This window comes from Pipra filicauda, unplaced genomic scaffold (assembly GCF_003945595.2).
Source record: "Pipra filicauda isolate LSUMZ 115617 unplaced genomic scaffold, ASM394559v2 scaffold145_size1923396_pilon, whole genome shotgun sequence".
Lineage (NCBI taxonomy): Eukaryota > Metazoa > Chordata > Aves > Passeriformes > Pipridae > Pipra > Pipra filicauda.
In genome coordinates, this window is record NW_024103940.1 from 1,020,160 (window position 1) to 1,037,011 (window position 16,852).

At 37.3% G+C, this 16,852-nt stretch overlaps 1 protein-coding gene across 1 annotated transcript; it reads left to right on the forward strand.

Annotated features, from left to right (window-relative positions):
* Positions 1-10,786: 10,786 nt before the first annotated feature.
* LOC113985846 (fibrinogen-like protein 1-like protein) lies at positions 10,787-15,995 on the forward strand. The gene is made up of 3 exons (XM_027717027.2): positions 10,787-11,733; positions 11,816-12,000; positions 14,267-15,995. Exons 2-3 carry the CDS (start codon positions 11,853-11,855, stop codon positions 14,965-14,967), a joined length of 849 nt encoding a protein of 282 aa, XP_027572828.1. The 5' UTR covers positions 10,787-11,733; positions 11,816-11,852; the 3' UTR covers positions 14,968-15,995.
* The last annotated feature ends 857 nt before the right edge of the window (positions 15,996-16,852 follow it).

Below are 16,852 nucleotides of genomic sequence, written 5' to 3' on the forward strand. Positions count from 1 at the left end.
AGGACCCTAGATCTTAATGGCTGGTTTGAACTCTGTGTAAAATCAAGTGATTCAGACCATAAATTAATACAATGTTCAGGGAGCTTTTAGTCACAAAATTGTCTGTAGGAATAGTGTTGAGTTTTAGTCTCTTTTCAGATTGAGCTAGTGAAAGCTTCTGGAGGTCACAAATAGGTTGTGGCATTTTAGTTTATTTTATTTCTGTTGTTTCAAAAGCCATAAAGGATTATGAATCCTCTGTCATAATAAATACCAATTCTTCAGGAAAACATGTCTACTTTTGAAATTATAAGGTTATTCCTTGAATTATGCTGGCAGTGGCCCTTTGATAATACTTTGTTTCCAGTAAAGTTAGGAAGATTTAATGACAATATGATTTTCTGTGCACGTGGAACTTTAGCTAGTTGTAATATGTTTGAGACTTATTTTATTGTAGAGTTTTTTTTCAAAACCTTTAAGTGTACCCTGAGGATAGTATATCTGCAAATACAAGAGTTTAACACAATGTACTGTTTACAGGTTTTTTATTGGGAAAAAATAAAATTGAACAAAATGTCCAAAGGGCCTAGACAGCTCGTCATGAAAAATGTCAGCTTCAATCCTAGTAACCAACACCAAAAGTCACCTGCTGCTTTCAACTCACTTCATTAGTATTGCATTGGAAAGAAACACACTTGTAGAATTCTGCCTCTTTCAATCTTAAATCTGTGTTACAAAAAATCTGCTCTCCTTCGTACATTGTAGCTCTTTCTACATCTTTTGTATATGATGGAATAGACTTGCCCTCTGAAGGTCATTAAGTTCCTTTATAGCTTTGCGGGTCCATCATTAGCCTTTTTTAATCTTTTGTACATTGTTCAAATTTGATAGCTTTTTTTTTATAACTAAATAAACTTCTACTTTCTCAAATTTGCCTCTCTGCAAGAAGTGGTCATGTCTATAAAGACTTAAAATTTTAACCTGATTTAAGCACTGTTTGTTGTTTTTATTCTTTAATAGTGCTTATATTTTCTACTCTTTTTTTTAAGTATTTTTAATACTTTACATATAGTTTGTGTTTACATATTTTTACTAGCTAATCATTTTTTTATGTTCCAAGTTAGGAATTTGAATAAGCAGGTATTTCTGCAGTAACAATATGTGTTGCTGAGAACATTAATATGGTTTCTCAACAGAAGTCCAAACCATGAATTGGACTCTACCATGTTTGTTATTTTTAGCAGCACTTCCATGCTTCGGTTAGCTCCTTTATGAACAAAATACAGACTAAAATTACCAGTGCAGCCAGGTTATATTAATACCTGTGGAAAAAGATGTGAACACATCCAAAGATCTTGCTCTTCTACACGATGTTTCTTTTGAAGGGAAGTTTAGTATTCTTTCTCCAGCCAATGCAAGTGCTATTGGTCTTAGCAGTGGAACACAGACAGCATGGCTGCAGATAGTAGATTATGAAAAACTCCTAGCCTACACTGTAGGAATGTACTTCTAGCATATGTATGGCCTTGTACTGCTGTAGCACTTCCAGACAGTCTCCTCTGAGTGACTGTCATCTGTGGCACAAGTACGCCATAACCATGCAGTGCTTAAAAGGCAGTAGTCAGGAAAGGTCATTTGCCAACTAGACTGAAGCAAGGATAAATAAATGAGAATTTAAACCAAAACTCTGAGATCTGTGCATGAACTTCCCTTAATTTCTATATTCTATAGGTTGTTTCAGTGTGGGGGGAAGTGGCAGGCCCGTTAAGCCCCTAGAAGTTGACGAACATAATGTTTTGGATGGCATAAGACCGTTCCCATGAGAGCAGGGAAGCTAATTAACCATTCCCATGAACAGAGCAGCCTTGAGAAGTTGAGAGTTAATTGGAAAGGTGATAAGCAGCTTTAGGGAGGATAAAATGTACAAGGACAAGAATGTTGGCTGTGTTCATGGTGCAGGTGCATAGTGATGATGTTTTGTAGAAATTATGTTATTTACAGAAAGTGTGTGAGAAAATGTGGGCTAGCTGCCCCAATAAAGGATGCTGCTGCGCTGACGCGGCAGACAGCTCGTGTCTCAACTCCTTGTGCAGCGTGTGTGTGTGTGCTTTTCTATCGGCCAAACCTAACTACTATGATAGATACCCCGCGACATTTCAGAACCAGTGTATTAAAGAGGTATTGCAGGTTTTCTGTTCAAATTCTTAGACTATAGGTTCTTAATACCATAGTTCCTTAAAATAGTTCATTTCAATAGTCACTGAACAATCTGACTAATTCTTATGATGTGATCTCAACCTCTCCTGGGGAGAGCTGTGGGCAGTGAAATGTGTTGTTTTGGTAGAAATTTTTCTGCTCCCACCCTATCCACCCCCTGTGTATTTTTCGTGTTGCTATCCATTTTCCTTAAATAGCAGGATCAAGAAACTAAGTCATGTAGTTAGTGTGAGACAGTGAGATCTGTGATAAGCATCATTTCCAGGAGAGATTGATTCCACAGTCAGTTGCACAGAGTGACAGTTAGAGTGATGGGATATACGTGTTTTGGTTTGGTTTTTTGGTTTGATTTTTAACTTGGGCTCGTCATCAGACTGAGAATTTAACTTGTTTAATTATGCCTGCATTATGTTTTGAAGCATTCTTTTTCTGATCCTTCCAAGCATTTCTTACAATGGTATATTGCTCTACATGAAAAATCCCCCTTTTTTTCTTTTTTTTTTTTTAAAAGAAATACTACTAAGCGGTGAGGTTGCTAGAGAGCAACAGAAGTCACAGAATCTGTATTTGGAAATGAGGTGGTTGCCATGGCAACGATCCCAGCTGCTTCTTTTCCCAGTTAAGAAAATAATTTTTAGACTCCTATATTACAAGGTTAAGCTACAATGTTTTAAACTAAATGATATAGCTAATTGATTTAAAATGAAGATCAGCACATTGCTTATTAAAAATCTTTGGGGTTATAATTATCTGAAATTGTTGAATCAAATATTTGTGCAGGTACTTATCAAATTTTTTTTCTGTTTGTTTTGGATCAGGTACTTGAGGTAAAACTGGTGCATTGAGATGGAAAATATTTTCATCTTACTGATTTTACTAAATGTGTTTTTTATAGTAGAAATTATCCTGAAAGCTGACTGATACCTGGATAAATAGTGTTTAAAATATGACTCATATTTTGCAATATGCCAAATCTGGATCAAACCTGAAATGTTAGATACTTTTAAAGTCTATTGTCTCCAAAGTCCAGACAACTGGTAAAGTGTTGGTTGTTTTGGTGGTCTCTAGGCAACCTCACTTTGAGCAGGATTATCACCAACACCAGTTCAGTCATGCTGTATATAGCCAGTATTAAAAACCTCCAAGTATGGAGGTTCCACAACCCATCTGGGAAACCTTTTCCTATTCTCCACTACTCCTGGTGAACAAACTTTCTCAAATGTCCTGTTTCAGTCTCCCAAGTCACAGGTTGTGGTCATTGGACTGTGTTGGTTTTAGACTATGGTATTAATCATGCTAATCTAAAAAGCCTGTAAAGGTTCAGATGAATAATAACATGAAGAGGATCCCTATTAAGATAATTAGTGAACATTGGAAGGCACAGACTTCTTTGCTCCTAAGACTATCAAAGAACCATTGTCCCTGGTGTAAAACTCAAAGAAAAACTCCCAGAGCTCCTTGCAGAGTGAAGTATTACCTACAGGGTACTCACTATGGGATGTAGGGGAAAGGGCACTTTGGAATTGTTTAAAGGTTATTATGGGATACTTTTAATGGGACTGTAGGAGCATGTGGTACTATCTACAAAATGTTTAGAGGAAGGACCAAAGATTGGGAAAGGGAAGGATCCATGTAGCAAGGAGGTACAAGCTTGGTTTGATTTCTTTGTTGACCAGTCTTTGCTGGCTGCTTTTCATCACCTTATCATCCACTGGTTTGGGGGTTTTTTCTCTTATTTTCTATGTTTTGAAATGTAGCTCACTCTTTTTTATTTCACTTACCTTTTCCCCTTTTCAAAATATAGGCCCACTGAAATCCTCTGGGACCTCCATGACTTCTAAAAGGTCATTGTAAATAGTTGAGAGGACTTCTGCTTGTTCACAAGGTGCCTATAGAATTTTATCTGTCCTTACCACTTGCTACTTACTGAAGTAGTTAGGTGTCAAGTGTATCTTTGAGATGCCTCCAGTCCTACTCTTTCATTAAAATTCATTTCATTAAGTATCTGATCACTGTTTATGAAGTCTGCAACAAAAAAAAACAGTGTCATTTGCCTGTCTCCCTCATTAAATAATGGATTTTTGGGTTTGACTTCTTTTTACATCCAATACATTTACAGAATATTTGTTGAGTTTTTATGTCCCCTGATAGTGGTAACCTTTTTAATCTTAACCTCTAATTTTAGCATAAGCAGTTATTGTATTATTCCTATATAGTCACTCTTAGGATTTGTCCTTTGATTCCACTCACTTGCACAACTTCATTCTGACTTTCAAATTTTTAAAGAACTTTTGAACCAGAACTTTTGAGCTCCTAGTATGGTTTCTGCCTTTCTTCATGAGAAATAGTTTGTCATTTCACCTTCATTATAATACCTTTTATTAATTGCCAGCCCCTTCAAAGCCCTGTATCTCTCAGACTCTTAGCAAGAGAGGATAGAAAATGGTTGCCTAAGTTTATTGGTCTGACTTTGTATTTTTTCAAATATATTGTCCTTACAATGCTGCACATACTTTTCCTCAGAATCACAAATTCTGCCATCTTAAGATAGATGTCACCTACACTTTATTCATACAAATACTCTCCAACAGTTTTTACCTGCAGTGTTTATATCTGGCAATTTCTGCCACCTTTAGAAAAAAAAAAAAAGTCATTTACCAGATGTCCTACCATACTGTTTTTCAAAGCTACCTGAGTAACTTAAGTTTTTGATTACCATCAGTCCTACCTGTCAGCTAACCAAACAATTATTTTGCAATGTCTTCCATGATGATGAATTTGGACTTATTTTTCAAATTAGGTCCTACTTCAGTGCTTTTATTGAAAGTAAACGCTTTTCAATTCAGTTAACTTTCTGCGCCTTTAAATTTAGTCTTGAGTTCAGCAGGAAGACGAAGAATATGATTTTAGTGTTTACTTCAGTTCTTGAAATATTTTCATAAGAAATCTGAACAAATTTGCTGAACATCTGAAAAGTCAAATGTTTCTAAGAGTGAAGCATTTGTTCTGTTTTACATTCAGTGAAAAAATATACTTTGGTTCATTTCCCCAATAATGGTTCATCTCACAAATAATGAATGTGTAAAAAGAGATTTAAAAGCTGTATTGAAAATAGCCTTATGTGCAACGTGTTTCAGCACTTAATAACTGCTTTCTGCATTGTCAGACAAAACACACATTTCATATGCCACTGCCAGCTCAGAAGTTCAAGACCAAGTGAAAACTGTTATGAACACTTTTTTTTGTTACTGATCCTATGCATAGATACCAAACTGCATTTAGCTGAGGTTGCAAAACAATTAAAAACTACTCAAAGTTGCAGAAGTATTTCTGTGGCCCGATGTCCTGATTTAAAAGTAAACCAATGGGAGAAATGAACCCAACTCAAGAGACATTACAGGTCAGAGTTACAATTTACTAAAAGGATTATGATAAATACAATGCAGAGAATAGGTACAAAGATACAGAGAAAACTGGTTTTAACCCCTGAAGACAGATATATAACCCTGCACCCTGGGACAAGAACAGAGTGGTGTTCGTTGGCCCCTGTGCTGAGCACCACGTGGCCCCCCTGGGCACAAAGCAAAAGGAAAGGAAACCTGTTGGTGCAGATGATGGTGGCAGTTCTGTCGAAGTAATGATCACAGTCTTGTCGAGAGTGGCAGTCGCAGTCCTGTTGAGTTCTGGTCCTCCTCTGGATCTGACAAGCGGTACCAGAAGTTCCAAAACCCCAAGATTATACATACTCAGGTTCAGGTGGGAATGTCCAGTACCTCGCCCAGGGCGGGGAGTTTCACAATGGATGATTTAACTCTGTGAGTCATGGGATATTTTTGGAATCTTTGATGGTCTAGGTCTTGCAGCTGCCTATTATGCCAGTCCAGTATGATCCATTAGCAGAGATGACCCCTCAGGCTGGGTGTGAAGGTGCTAATGCCTCCCTGGGGGGGGGGGGTGGGGGGTGGTATCACAGCTGAGTCATTGGTGTGAAGACAAAGAAACACTCCCCTGCCTTGGCTTGTAGCCTAAGGTGTCAGGTGTGCCCTGGGCAGCTGCTGCAAGCGATCCATTAGTAATAGTCCATCAGAAATGACATAGAGAGTGTAGAATACACAGTTTTAGTTATACCCACATAGTGATAAACTGGACCCAGCCCCAGTAACTAGGACACCTGATTTTGTTGTTTGGTGGGGATTTGTCAATTTGTTTTCCCAATGCATCTTTCAGGATAGATACTCAGTGAGCCCTTCGTTATGTGTTTTATGTGTTTTGACTTGTTAGAACTTTGTCTCTTGAGTTCCTCAGTATGCTGAACAACTTTCTTACGTGAAAGTTAGCATTTTACATGTTTCTGGCAACCATACAAATCTTTTTGAAGGTCCTGGGTATGCAAGTTGCCAGCCTGTGTCAAAGCCTTTCCCATAATTAGAGAGTCCGTCTTGGGCAGTGATCATGAAATGAGAGGTTTTTTGGTTCTTGGACAAGTAAGGAGGTAGAGCAGAACTGCCTCCTTGGATGAGAGAGAGCAGACTTTGGCCTGTGGAGGAGACTGTTTGACAGAGTCCCTTGGGAGGCACTAGTGAAGAGCAAAGAAGTCCAGGAAGGCTGGACATTCTTCAAGAGGGTGAAGGAGCAGGCCATCCCCATGTGCCAAAAGGTTAGGTGGCAAGGAAGACCTGGCTGAACGGAGAGCTTGGGCTGGAACTCAGGGAAAAAAGGTGATTTTATGACCTTTGAAAAAAGAAGCAGGAAATTTGGGAGAACTACAAGGGTGATGTAAGGTTATGCAGGGATAAAAACAGAAGGGTCAAAGCCCAACCAGAATTTAATCTGACTAGTGCCCTAGAAGACTGTAATAAAATAAATATATAAAAACTATTTCTGTAAATATATTACCAGCAGAATGGCTGAGGATAATCCCCATCCTGTATTGGATGTGGGGGAAGAGAGTGACAAGGGATGAGGAAAAGAGTGAGGTGCTTAAAGCCTTCCTTGCCTCAGTGGCAAATTAATAGCAAGATCGGTTGTTTTCGGGGTACTCAGCCCTATGAGCTGGAAGAGAGGAACAGGGAGCAGAATGAAGCCCCCATAATCCAAGAGCAAATGCTCAGTGACCTGCTATACCACTTAGATAAACTCAAGTCTATGGGGCCAGGTGGGATTCACAGGAGGGTATTGAAGGAGCGGGCTGAAGAGGTCCCTGAGTCACTGTCCGTCATTTACCAGCAGTCCTGGCTAACCAGGGAGGTCAAATGCAACACCTATCTACAGGAAAGACCAGAAAGAGAAGCCAGGGATCTACAGGCCTGTCAACCTGACCTCGGTGCTGGGGAAGGTTGTGGCATAGAAGGTCATTTTGAGTGCCATCACACAACACATAAAAGGACAACCAGGGGATCAAGCCCAGGCAGCATGGGTTGTGAAATGCAGGTCCTGTTTGACCAACCTGATCTCCTTTTATGAAAAGGTGACCCACTCAAGTGTAGGAGGGAAAGGCTGCAGATGTTGTCTACATGGACTCTAGTAAAGCCTTTGACACAGTTTCCCACAGCATTCTCCTGGAGAAACTGGATTCCTGTGATTTGGATGGCATAGTCTTTGCTGGGTAAAAAGCTGGCTGAATACCTGGCCCAGAGAGTGGTGGTGAATGGTGCTACCTCCACTTGGTGGCTGGTCACCAGTGGTGTTCCCTAGGGCTCAGTTTTGGGGCAAGTCCTGTTTAATGTCTTTATCAATGATCTGAACTAGGGTGTTGAGTGCACCCCCAGTAAGTCTGCACATGACATCAAGTTAGGTGGGAGTGTTGATCTGCTGGAGGGCAGGAAGGCTCTGCAGAGGGATCTGAACAGGCTGGATCAATGGGCCATAGAATTACAGAGAACTTGTAAAGAGTCTTTCCACATAGAAGAGCCTGAATTGAAAAAAATCAGATGAATGTTTGCCAGTTAAAGCTGAGCAGAATTAGAAGGATCATTAAAACTTCAGTATATTGTACAGAAGGAATATGTGGTCATTGGGCTAGGAAACTAAGTATTTTAATTAACATGGCTAAAAATAAGTCATAGCAATGCATTATTTTGAAATCTGTATATGACCAAGCCATACTAATGTAAAGTAGTCTGACCTTAAGATCATTATATAATTTTCAGGGCGAAAAATTATTCTCAGAATCAAGAGCAGAGAGAAATATGTAAAGATTTAGTTGTTTCTTCAAAGTTTTCAGCTACAGAAATAGATGCTTTTCCTGAGCATGAGTGAATGAATGCTGATGCCCTTTCTTCTCTCTTCTAATTAAACACTTCCCACTTCACTTCTGCTCTGCCAGCTCAGATGAAAGTTTGGAAGTCAACAAAGAAGCAAACTGCAAGAAGGTAAAGAAAAATGGAAAGATGGGGGAGGAGATAAACAGTGATGGAATATATGGGAGTAAAAGGCACAAAACAAAGATGTACCCCAGTTTATATCAGGGTGACGAGAGGCCTATCAATAAACAACACTAGGGTCAATGGTGTTTTTCAGAGTGTATCAATATGGGCAGAGTGGAAAGGCTCCTCTGCCTTTTCTTAGCATACTATTTCACGAAGATCTTTATCTGTTCAAAGCAATTTTATTATTTCATAATCTACCATACAATATTTTCAGGCCTTTGCAAGGCTTGTAAAACTTGGTACTAACCATACATAACATATTGTCAAACACACAGATATCAGAAATTCCCTGAGCTTCATAATGCTAAAAGCAGAGTAGCTCTGCTACTGACCAGTGACAGAGAGAAGATACTGTGACAGAGGGAGGACTCTCTGTGGCCATCCTCCTGTATAATAAAGCATTGCTTGTACTTTAAAAGTGAAGAAAAATATCACTGATTTTTAAATGTTACAAGCAAATATTTCTTAAAACATTTCCTAGGGGTATTTATTTATTTGTACATAAATACAAATCCTCACATGGGAATCCTCACTGAGGATGAAGTATTGAAGAAGAGATTATGATTTGATATGAATCCTGAAGTAGAGGTTGCACAGGACTTAAATGTTCCATCAATTTTAATTGTGATTTGTTTCAAGGATGGAATCTGATCAGAGTGGGTTCCAGAGTGGATCAAGGAGCTCAAAAATTTAAGTGTTGGCTCATCTTTAAAGGGCAAATGCTAGATTAGACACCATCTAAAGGCGATGCAGACAGACAGTACAACTTTCAGATCCATAGCAACAATTAATTCATTTAATTCATTACAGTTGTGACCTGAATTAATGTTAATTAATTATTGTTAATCTACATAAACTCAAATACAAACCTGTTGACCAGCCTGTTCTGCTTTTGTTTTCTTTATTTTTAGAGCTCTGAGACACTGCTTCTGATTCATTCACATTAAAACATGAAGTAACAACATAGTTTATGGTTGGATTGTTCCTAATAATTAAAAATCAAGTTGTCTCTATGCAATTTAAATGTGGCTAGCAGTACAGCTTCTAGTTAATTCATCTGTGCAAAATGACATCTGTGCAAAATGAGCATCTGCCTGTGTCTATTTAAGTAACATAAATAATCTACTGAACTGAAACTTCTTCATGGTTCTCCATCACTGTGCCTGTTGATTAACCAAGGAAATATAATTTAGTAACTATGTCATTTTAATCATTATGGAAGAACTTTGTACTTTATAATTCATACATACATACTTGCAAATGTAATTTGTCGGAGCAAAGTCCAGCAGAATAAGCACAGTGTGAAATAAGGAATATGCAATTTTGCTGCATTTGTGATAGCATGTTGGAGCTGATTTATTCACTTGGACTTAAGTAGCAGGCAAAGTACAACTGTAGAGAGTGAGCTCATTTACTTGTGTTCTTCCTTGCCAGTCTTCACTTCAAAGAGGTAAGATGCATGCCCAGGGCTGTTTTCTTTGGGTGATTTCTTAATAATTTATAATATCAACTTCTATTCTGGAATTAAACAGATATGTAAATAACTTCAGTGTGTAAATATGCGTGAAAAAAGAAAAGACTGACTCATTCAAAAATGCTAAAAGAAAGATGAAACAGTTAAAAAAATAACTCCAGGTTGAAGGTCAAATTTCATGAAGTTTAATTATGCTTGTGGGTTAAGTTTTGATTTCAAGTCATTTAAAATTTAATAGTTAGTAATAGCAATAATAATAGAAGCTTTCAGGGAAAATGATACATGACAGTAGGAAATACAGGCACAGGAAACTTAAATGCTTTAAGGGAAGCACTTCCAAATTTCATGGAAGGTAATTTTCCAATTTATTATGATCCTAATGTCAAATGACCAACTTTACATAAAACAGCAAATTGTATGCTAATAGTAAATCATAGTTATTACTGAATAGTTTTAGGTAGAGTAGAAAATTCTGTTTTGCTGGTGTTTTGTATGGTAGGTATAAAACTTAAGTCTCAAACCTGAGCTTTATTATGTTGATTTATCTTGAACATTTTTTTTAAAAATGTGCTGAATATTTTTTCACTCTGGAAAACTGTTTGCTGAATCTGCTGCTAAGTCATTAGATTTATAAGGAATGTGGTCTTGTTGCAACATAAGCCACTGCGGAGGATACTGGCCTCTGCAGACTGTGTGCTGACACTGGCAGGAAATAAGCTCTGACTGAAGAGCTGTTTGCTGGATCTATTTTCTGCCTTCATCAAAGTCACTGTAGAGAGCCCAGTCCTTAAAAATTAAATTAAAGAAAAAATTAAAAAGTTAAAAAAGTTCGGCTAGAGACTAAGTAAATGTGTCCTTTGAGAATATAGGAAACATTCGTTATCCTGATTCAGTCTAAACTGTCATTGATACAGAAACTCCTCTTCAGAGAATCTGGGATTTGCCTAAGTGACGACTGCAGGATTTAGTCTAGTAATAGCCTAAGACTTCTTGCTGTATCAGATGGAGGGTTATAAGTTCTGTACCCCAAAAGGTGGATAAAATGAGGCTCAAAGCTGTTTTAATTCAATATATTGCACTCTTGGTTTTGGAGAGGCTAAAGGAAAGTTCTTTTTGATTTGTTTATTGAACTTTTGGGTTTTTAATCTGATTTAAACCTGTGACCTATTATTTAAACCTGTAGATAGAAATTCACAGAAAGCACAGTTCAGATGTGCTTAAGTGAGTTTTCCAGTGCATGGAAACATTCCCAGCATTAGGAAAGCCATGTCTTTGAGTACTGTTTGAGCTACAGACAGTCAGCAGAGATGTTACTGTTTCTGCCAATTCGACCATTGGTGTCTCTCCTTCACTGTAGTTTGGACTCAGGGAATAAGAAATTCAACTCTGATAAATATAAGATGTGCTTTTTCTTTTGTCATTACATTACTCTCAATGGCTTTTTTCATTGCCCAGCATGGCATCACCAGCATGGCACAAGGTGACAGAGGTGAGAGATGTTCTAAGTGTCGCAGCACAGTTCTCTGTGTCACGGGAATGACTAGTCAGAAATGGGGTGTGAGACACCAGGAAAGGAGAGGAACCTCAAAGATGGAAGAAGCCAATTTTGACAGAGGCCTACTATGTTGAAGCTAGGTATTTCAGAGCCTTTCTCCTTCAGGACTTCCACACTAAAAGTCCTAAATATTTCCATTTTCAGCTCTAATCTGTGTTACAGTTCTGTATTTCTGCAGGAGAACTGACTCAGAAGGAAGATGTTGTTGACAAGCTCAGCAGGATTTATGCTGTTCTTGCTCTCTCAATGCACTGTGTCACTGAGCACCAAAGAGGCAGTGGTCCTGGCTAATGCCCACCTTCTCCCCCAGAGAGACTATGAGAGACTGGGTAATGCCAATGAAAAAGGTACTCACAAAGACAGTGAGAGATTTAGATGCGTGCTGTGTTTTACTTTATTGCTTTGTTGTAACATTTTCAGCTCACATATTTGAAAGTTAGCCCTGAAAAAATAGTTTGCAATATGAACATGTCCTGCCGCAAAGTTCCAAATCTTTAAAAACCTTACTTTGCAGCCATCTAATTCAAGAGAAATCAACACATTATTGGGTTTTTGTGGTTTGTGTTGTTGTTGTTCTGTTTGGGGGGCTTGTTTGTTTTTGTTTGTTTGTTTGTTCATATTTTTAAATAAAATTCTGTAACATTTGAAGACTTATTCTTAGAACAATCATACCTAGATTACATCTTACATCTCAATACTTAGATCCCATTGGTACCTATAATTGAGGCAACCTATCTAGCTTTCAAAATCCAGCTTGGTATGCTTTTAATACATTTACCAGAGTAGATCCCACATAAAATGTACACAAAGAGTAGTGGGATTGATTCATTTTCATCCCCATGGCACTTTGGGATTTATAAAATTTACTTTCCAAATTAATCTTATTGTCTATAACAATCAGCCGAAAAATTTTTCTCATTAGCTGTCGATAGAAATTGTTCTATAATGTTCACTGAGGGGGTAAATACAAGTGTCACTGTGTATATCACTGACTTGGACATAACTATATACATGACTTAAATAATCCTTCTATAAAATCATGGGATCAGGTTTGGAGGCAGGCAGGCAATGTCTACCAGGTGAATGTTCTAACAACTGGGGTACAGGGTTGTGTACACAGGTCTGCTCTTTCAGGATATTTAATAATGTCATGCAGATAGTATTGAGATTTAAATTTATTCTATTCATGGCTGTAGATTCTACTAGGAAATGAAAGGCAGAAAACTTAAGACCTCAGAAAGCCTATATACTCCTGTAAATCTGTCTTGAGTGGCTTAGAAGTATCAATAAACTTCCAAATATCAAATATAAAAGACTATATTGAATAATTATTTAACAGGTTTAGTCCATCTGGATTTCTACAAAACCTATGATACAATACAATATTAAATCAGAGATGCTAGAGTTACACTGAGATTGAAAAGAAAATGAAAATGAGTTGGGTAGAAAAGTAAGCCATAAAGTCAAGGTGAGACTGGAAGTATTTGCTAATTAGTTATCTTTTCAATATTCTTATGGAGTATACCAATGCAGAAATAGGAATTAGATGATAGAATTTAATGATACCATGAAGGAGAGAAATGCAAATACAAAAAGTAGGAATATTATGTAGAAAACCCCACAGATGTTCTTAAGTAATACCACTGAGATGAAAAATAAAGTACAAAATTTTAGGTTTTACTGCAAGGTGAGGACCTTACCAGTTTCAAAGAACAAAACTCCAGCTTAAAGGAAACTAAGCAATACAAATGCAATCCTAGAAAATACCAACAAAGATGTTTTAGTAAGACTTTGAAAGAATCAGTGTCACCGTATAAGGCCATCTGCAATACTGTGTGCAAATTATACCCACATTCTAGGAGATTATCCAGTGAAGAGATGCAGAAAAGCTACTAAGACAAATAAGGAACTGAAGATTTATCTTACATGAAATAATAAAAGAAATTACTTACCCTAACAACTTACCCTAACAAAACAAAGACTTATTAAAAATATAAGTTTTCTCATGGTACATGGGGGCTTATTACACAGGAAGAAGCACTTATTTAACTAAAGAATACTACTAAAGAAATGAAGATGGACAGTGGAAGTCATTAAAATTAGATTGGGAACTAGATAAGGATTTCTATCAGAGTAGTGACAGTTTGTGAAGTCTACAGTGCCTTTCAGTTGGAAGAGAAGAAATTTAATTATTCTGTGAGAAGACTGTATGATCTAATTCCCTACAGGACCAGTAGTAGATAAAATAGTCACTCATGGTCCCCTTCTCTTTCCAGAAAGTTGGGGGCACTTTTTTTTGTCATCATTTTTGTTTGTTTGCTTTTTATACTAACCAGACTGTTTAGTGTACTTTTGATCTGTTGGTCATGAGACCATACAATACCACTTTTGTTGTATCACAGGGTAACAAACCTTTTTTTGAGTTTCTGAACATTTGCTGCATCTTCTGTCCTGAAGTCTTCCCTCTTTAGCTGAGTGAGTGCCAACCATCTGGGATGAAGTCAGTCAGCTTCCAATCAGAAGACAATCATTCACTCACTCTAAAGGACAGAGTTCAAATTCTAAAATTCATGATTTGAGCAGAAATTTACTTTAATTATTTTTTTTTCTCAGACTATCCAAGAGATTGTTTTGAGATTTTTCAGCGCTCCAAAGGAAATTCCAGAGATGGTCTTTACATCATCCAACCAAAAGAGGACCCTATTGTTGTTTCTTGTAACATGCAGGATGGTGGCTGGACAATAATCCAGCACATTACTGCCAACAGTACTGTCGACTTTGACAGGACCTGGCAGGACTACAAATATGGATTTGGCTCTGTTCATGAGAACCACTGGTTAGGAAATGAATATATGCATCAGTTAACTAGCAGCTCTGTGCAATATATACTTGGAGTTAAACTTGTAAACCTAAATGCTGAAATTAAATGGGGACAGTATGAACCATTCCTTATTGAAGGTGAGGAATCTCAATACCGCATTAGGGTCGGTCTATACAAAGGTAATGCCACTGATGCGCTGACCCTGGACACAGAAGCCTATCTCCATGACAACCAGAAGTTCACCACCAAGGACAGAGACAATGACAATTACTTTCTGAATTGTGCTAAACTGGAACTCAATGACATTCCTGGGGGAGGCTGGTGGTACGACGCGTGTGCTGGAGCAAATCTAAACCGTAGGAACATGATATACTGGCAAAAAGACTGCAACAAGCAACGCCTATGCAAGTTTGCATGGATGATGATCAAACCCATTGAGCACCACCTGTCATCTCCATCAAAGTCCTGCCCATGTCAGAAAATTGAACTGTAGATAAGCCATGTGTACTTTGAAAGGAACATGGACTTTTTGTCCAGTGACTGAAGTGAACTCACTGACTGAATAATCACACTAAGTAAATATGGTTGAAAATTTAAATTGGGCCTCTGCAAGGGATTTATGATAACATATCTTCCAGGACTGGACCATGTCATAGAAATATGCCAACCACACAAGTGAGAAACTGTCAGAAACTGAGGCCTCTACCACAAGAGTTAAATAAACAGAAGATTTAAAAAATTGATTTTATAGTATTTTAGCCGTAAGACAAGCCAGGTATGAAATCCAGGACATGATGTCTTATACAATATATACATGAATATAATTGCATTTCAGAAGGTTTTGTTCCAGTATCAATGTTCATGATTGATCTCCTATAATTGCACATCTTCATATATCATGCATGAGAGAAATTTCCAGTGAAGTGCCTACATTACAAAATGCATATTGAAGAGTATTGTGTACCACAGGGCAGCAACAGGCCTTTTCTTTCTAACTTTAGTGAACAGTATTTTAATTTATAAAATTGGAATTAGCCTTATCTCCCATGGCTTCTTTCCCCATTCACTGACTCTTCTTTTATCTCTGCTTTTTAATGATCCCGTACACATTGAAATATTCAGCATAAGCTTTTCTTTTCTTCCTTCAATTTAGAGCACCCAGCACTAATGGGATTGTCAGCTTTGCCATTTAAAGCTACTAATCCAAAGCTTACAATCCATCTGAATATTTCCCCAAGAAACTCAGACAACACATTTTTTAAAAGATCAAATTGATTTTGCAACTGTTTATTTATTGCTTCATTTTTTCCTGAATATCACTTCACTTTGTTTACCATGATTTGACTGTTGCTTCTCCCTGTTCCATGATGTGCTTCATCTTTCTCTTTTTTTTAATACTGTGAGAAAAAAAGACAGCATTGCATTTATTTCACATTTGCTAGCTTCAATTGTTTTGGTACTCAGACCTGACAGTATTTAAACACTGCCTTTTTCTAATTATAAAATAAAATAAAAATTATATATTCTTCAGTTTTAAAATAATAAATAAAAGAATTTTAGCTTTGATAACCTCGAAGACCTTGTTTTCTTTTACCTCTGTTTGAGTTCCTTCACACATTTCTATACCATTGGAATAGCTGAATGATAATTGAGGAGGTTTAATTGTTGCATTATACAAAGTGTCAGGATAATAATTAGATTATCGTGTATATTTTCTTAGATATTTCAGTTACAGAAACTCAACAAACAAATACTGGCAAATTCCTGCTTTTTAATTTAAAATATGATAAAATATCATCATTTTCACAAAAATTGCTTCACAGAAAATAAATCATATTGTGTTTTGAAAAGACTAAGACTATCAGGATTATTTAAGAAGATAAATTAATTGAGAAGCAGAAAAGCCAAAAAAGTAATATTTATTTTTTCATGATGCACTGCAACATTTTCAGAAAGAGATACAGCTATGTTGCGTGGGTGACGCCAACCCAGCACACATGTCAATTTTGCAGCATTTGATTTTTCTTGTCCCCTGAATTTGTGTTCAAAGACAGAAGCGTGATACAGGAGGAGACAGTTAATACCTGAATTGAGTTTATATCATTGAGTCAATTTAATGTGGGTTCTGCTGTAACTCTATCAGGATGCCTCCAAAGTAGTAATGAGGATACAAGAAAATCACCTAAGTGCTGCCAGTCTCCCATAGCTTTTATTTGAATTCCTGGCTATATAGCCAGATTCTCACACACCTTCCAAAAATATGTTTTGAATAACCTTGACATCAAAGCACATAACAGAAAGTCCACAGGCTGCATCTGATCATCAAAGGCAAGTAGCCTGCTCTGCAGCCCACCCTTGGCCTGTTTTGGAGAGTTTTG

What these genes read in the sequence shown, in the direction of transcription:
- LOC113985846 (XM_027717027.2), top strand. Translation starts at nt 11,853, where the DNA reads ATGTTGTTGACAAGCTCAGCAGGATTTATGCTGTTCTTGCTCTCTCAA. An exon ending in GGGTAATGCCAATGAAAAAG is followed by an intron (nt 12,001 to 14,266) that starts GTACTCACAAAG and finishes TTTTTTTCTCAG; the next exon opens with ACTATCCAAGAGATTGTTTT.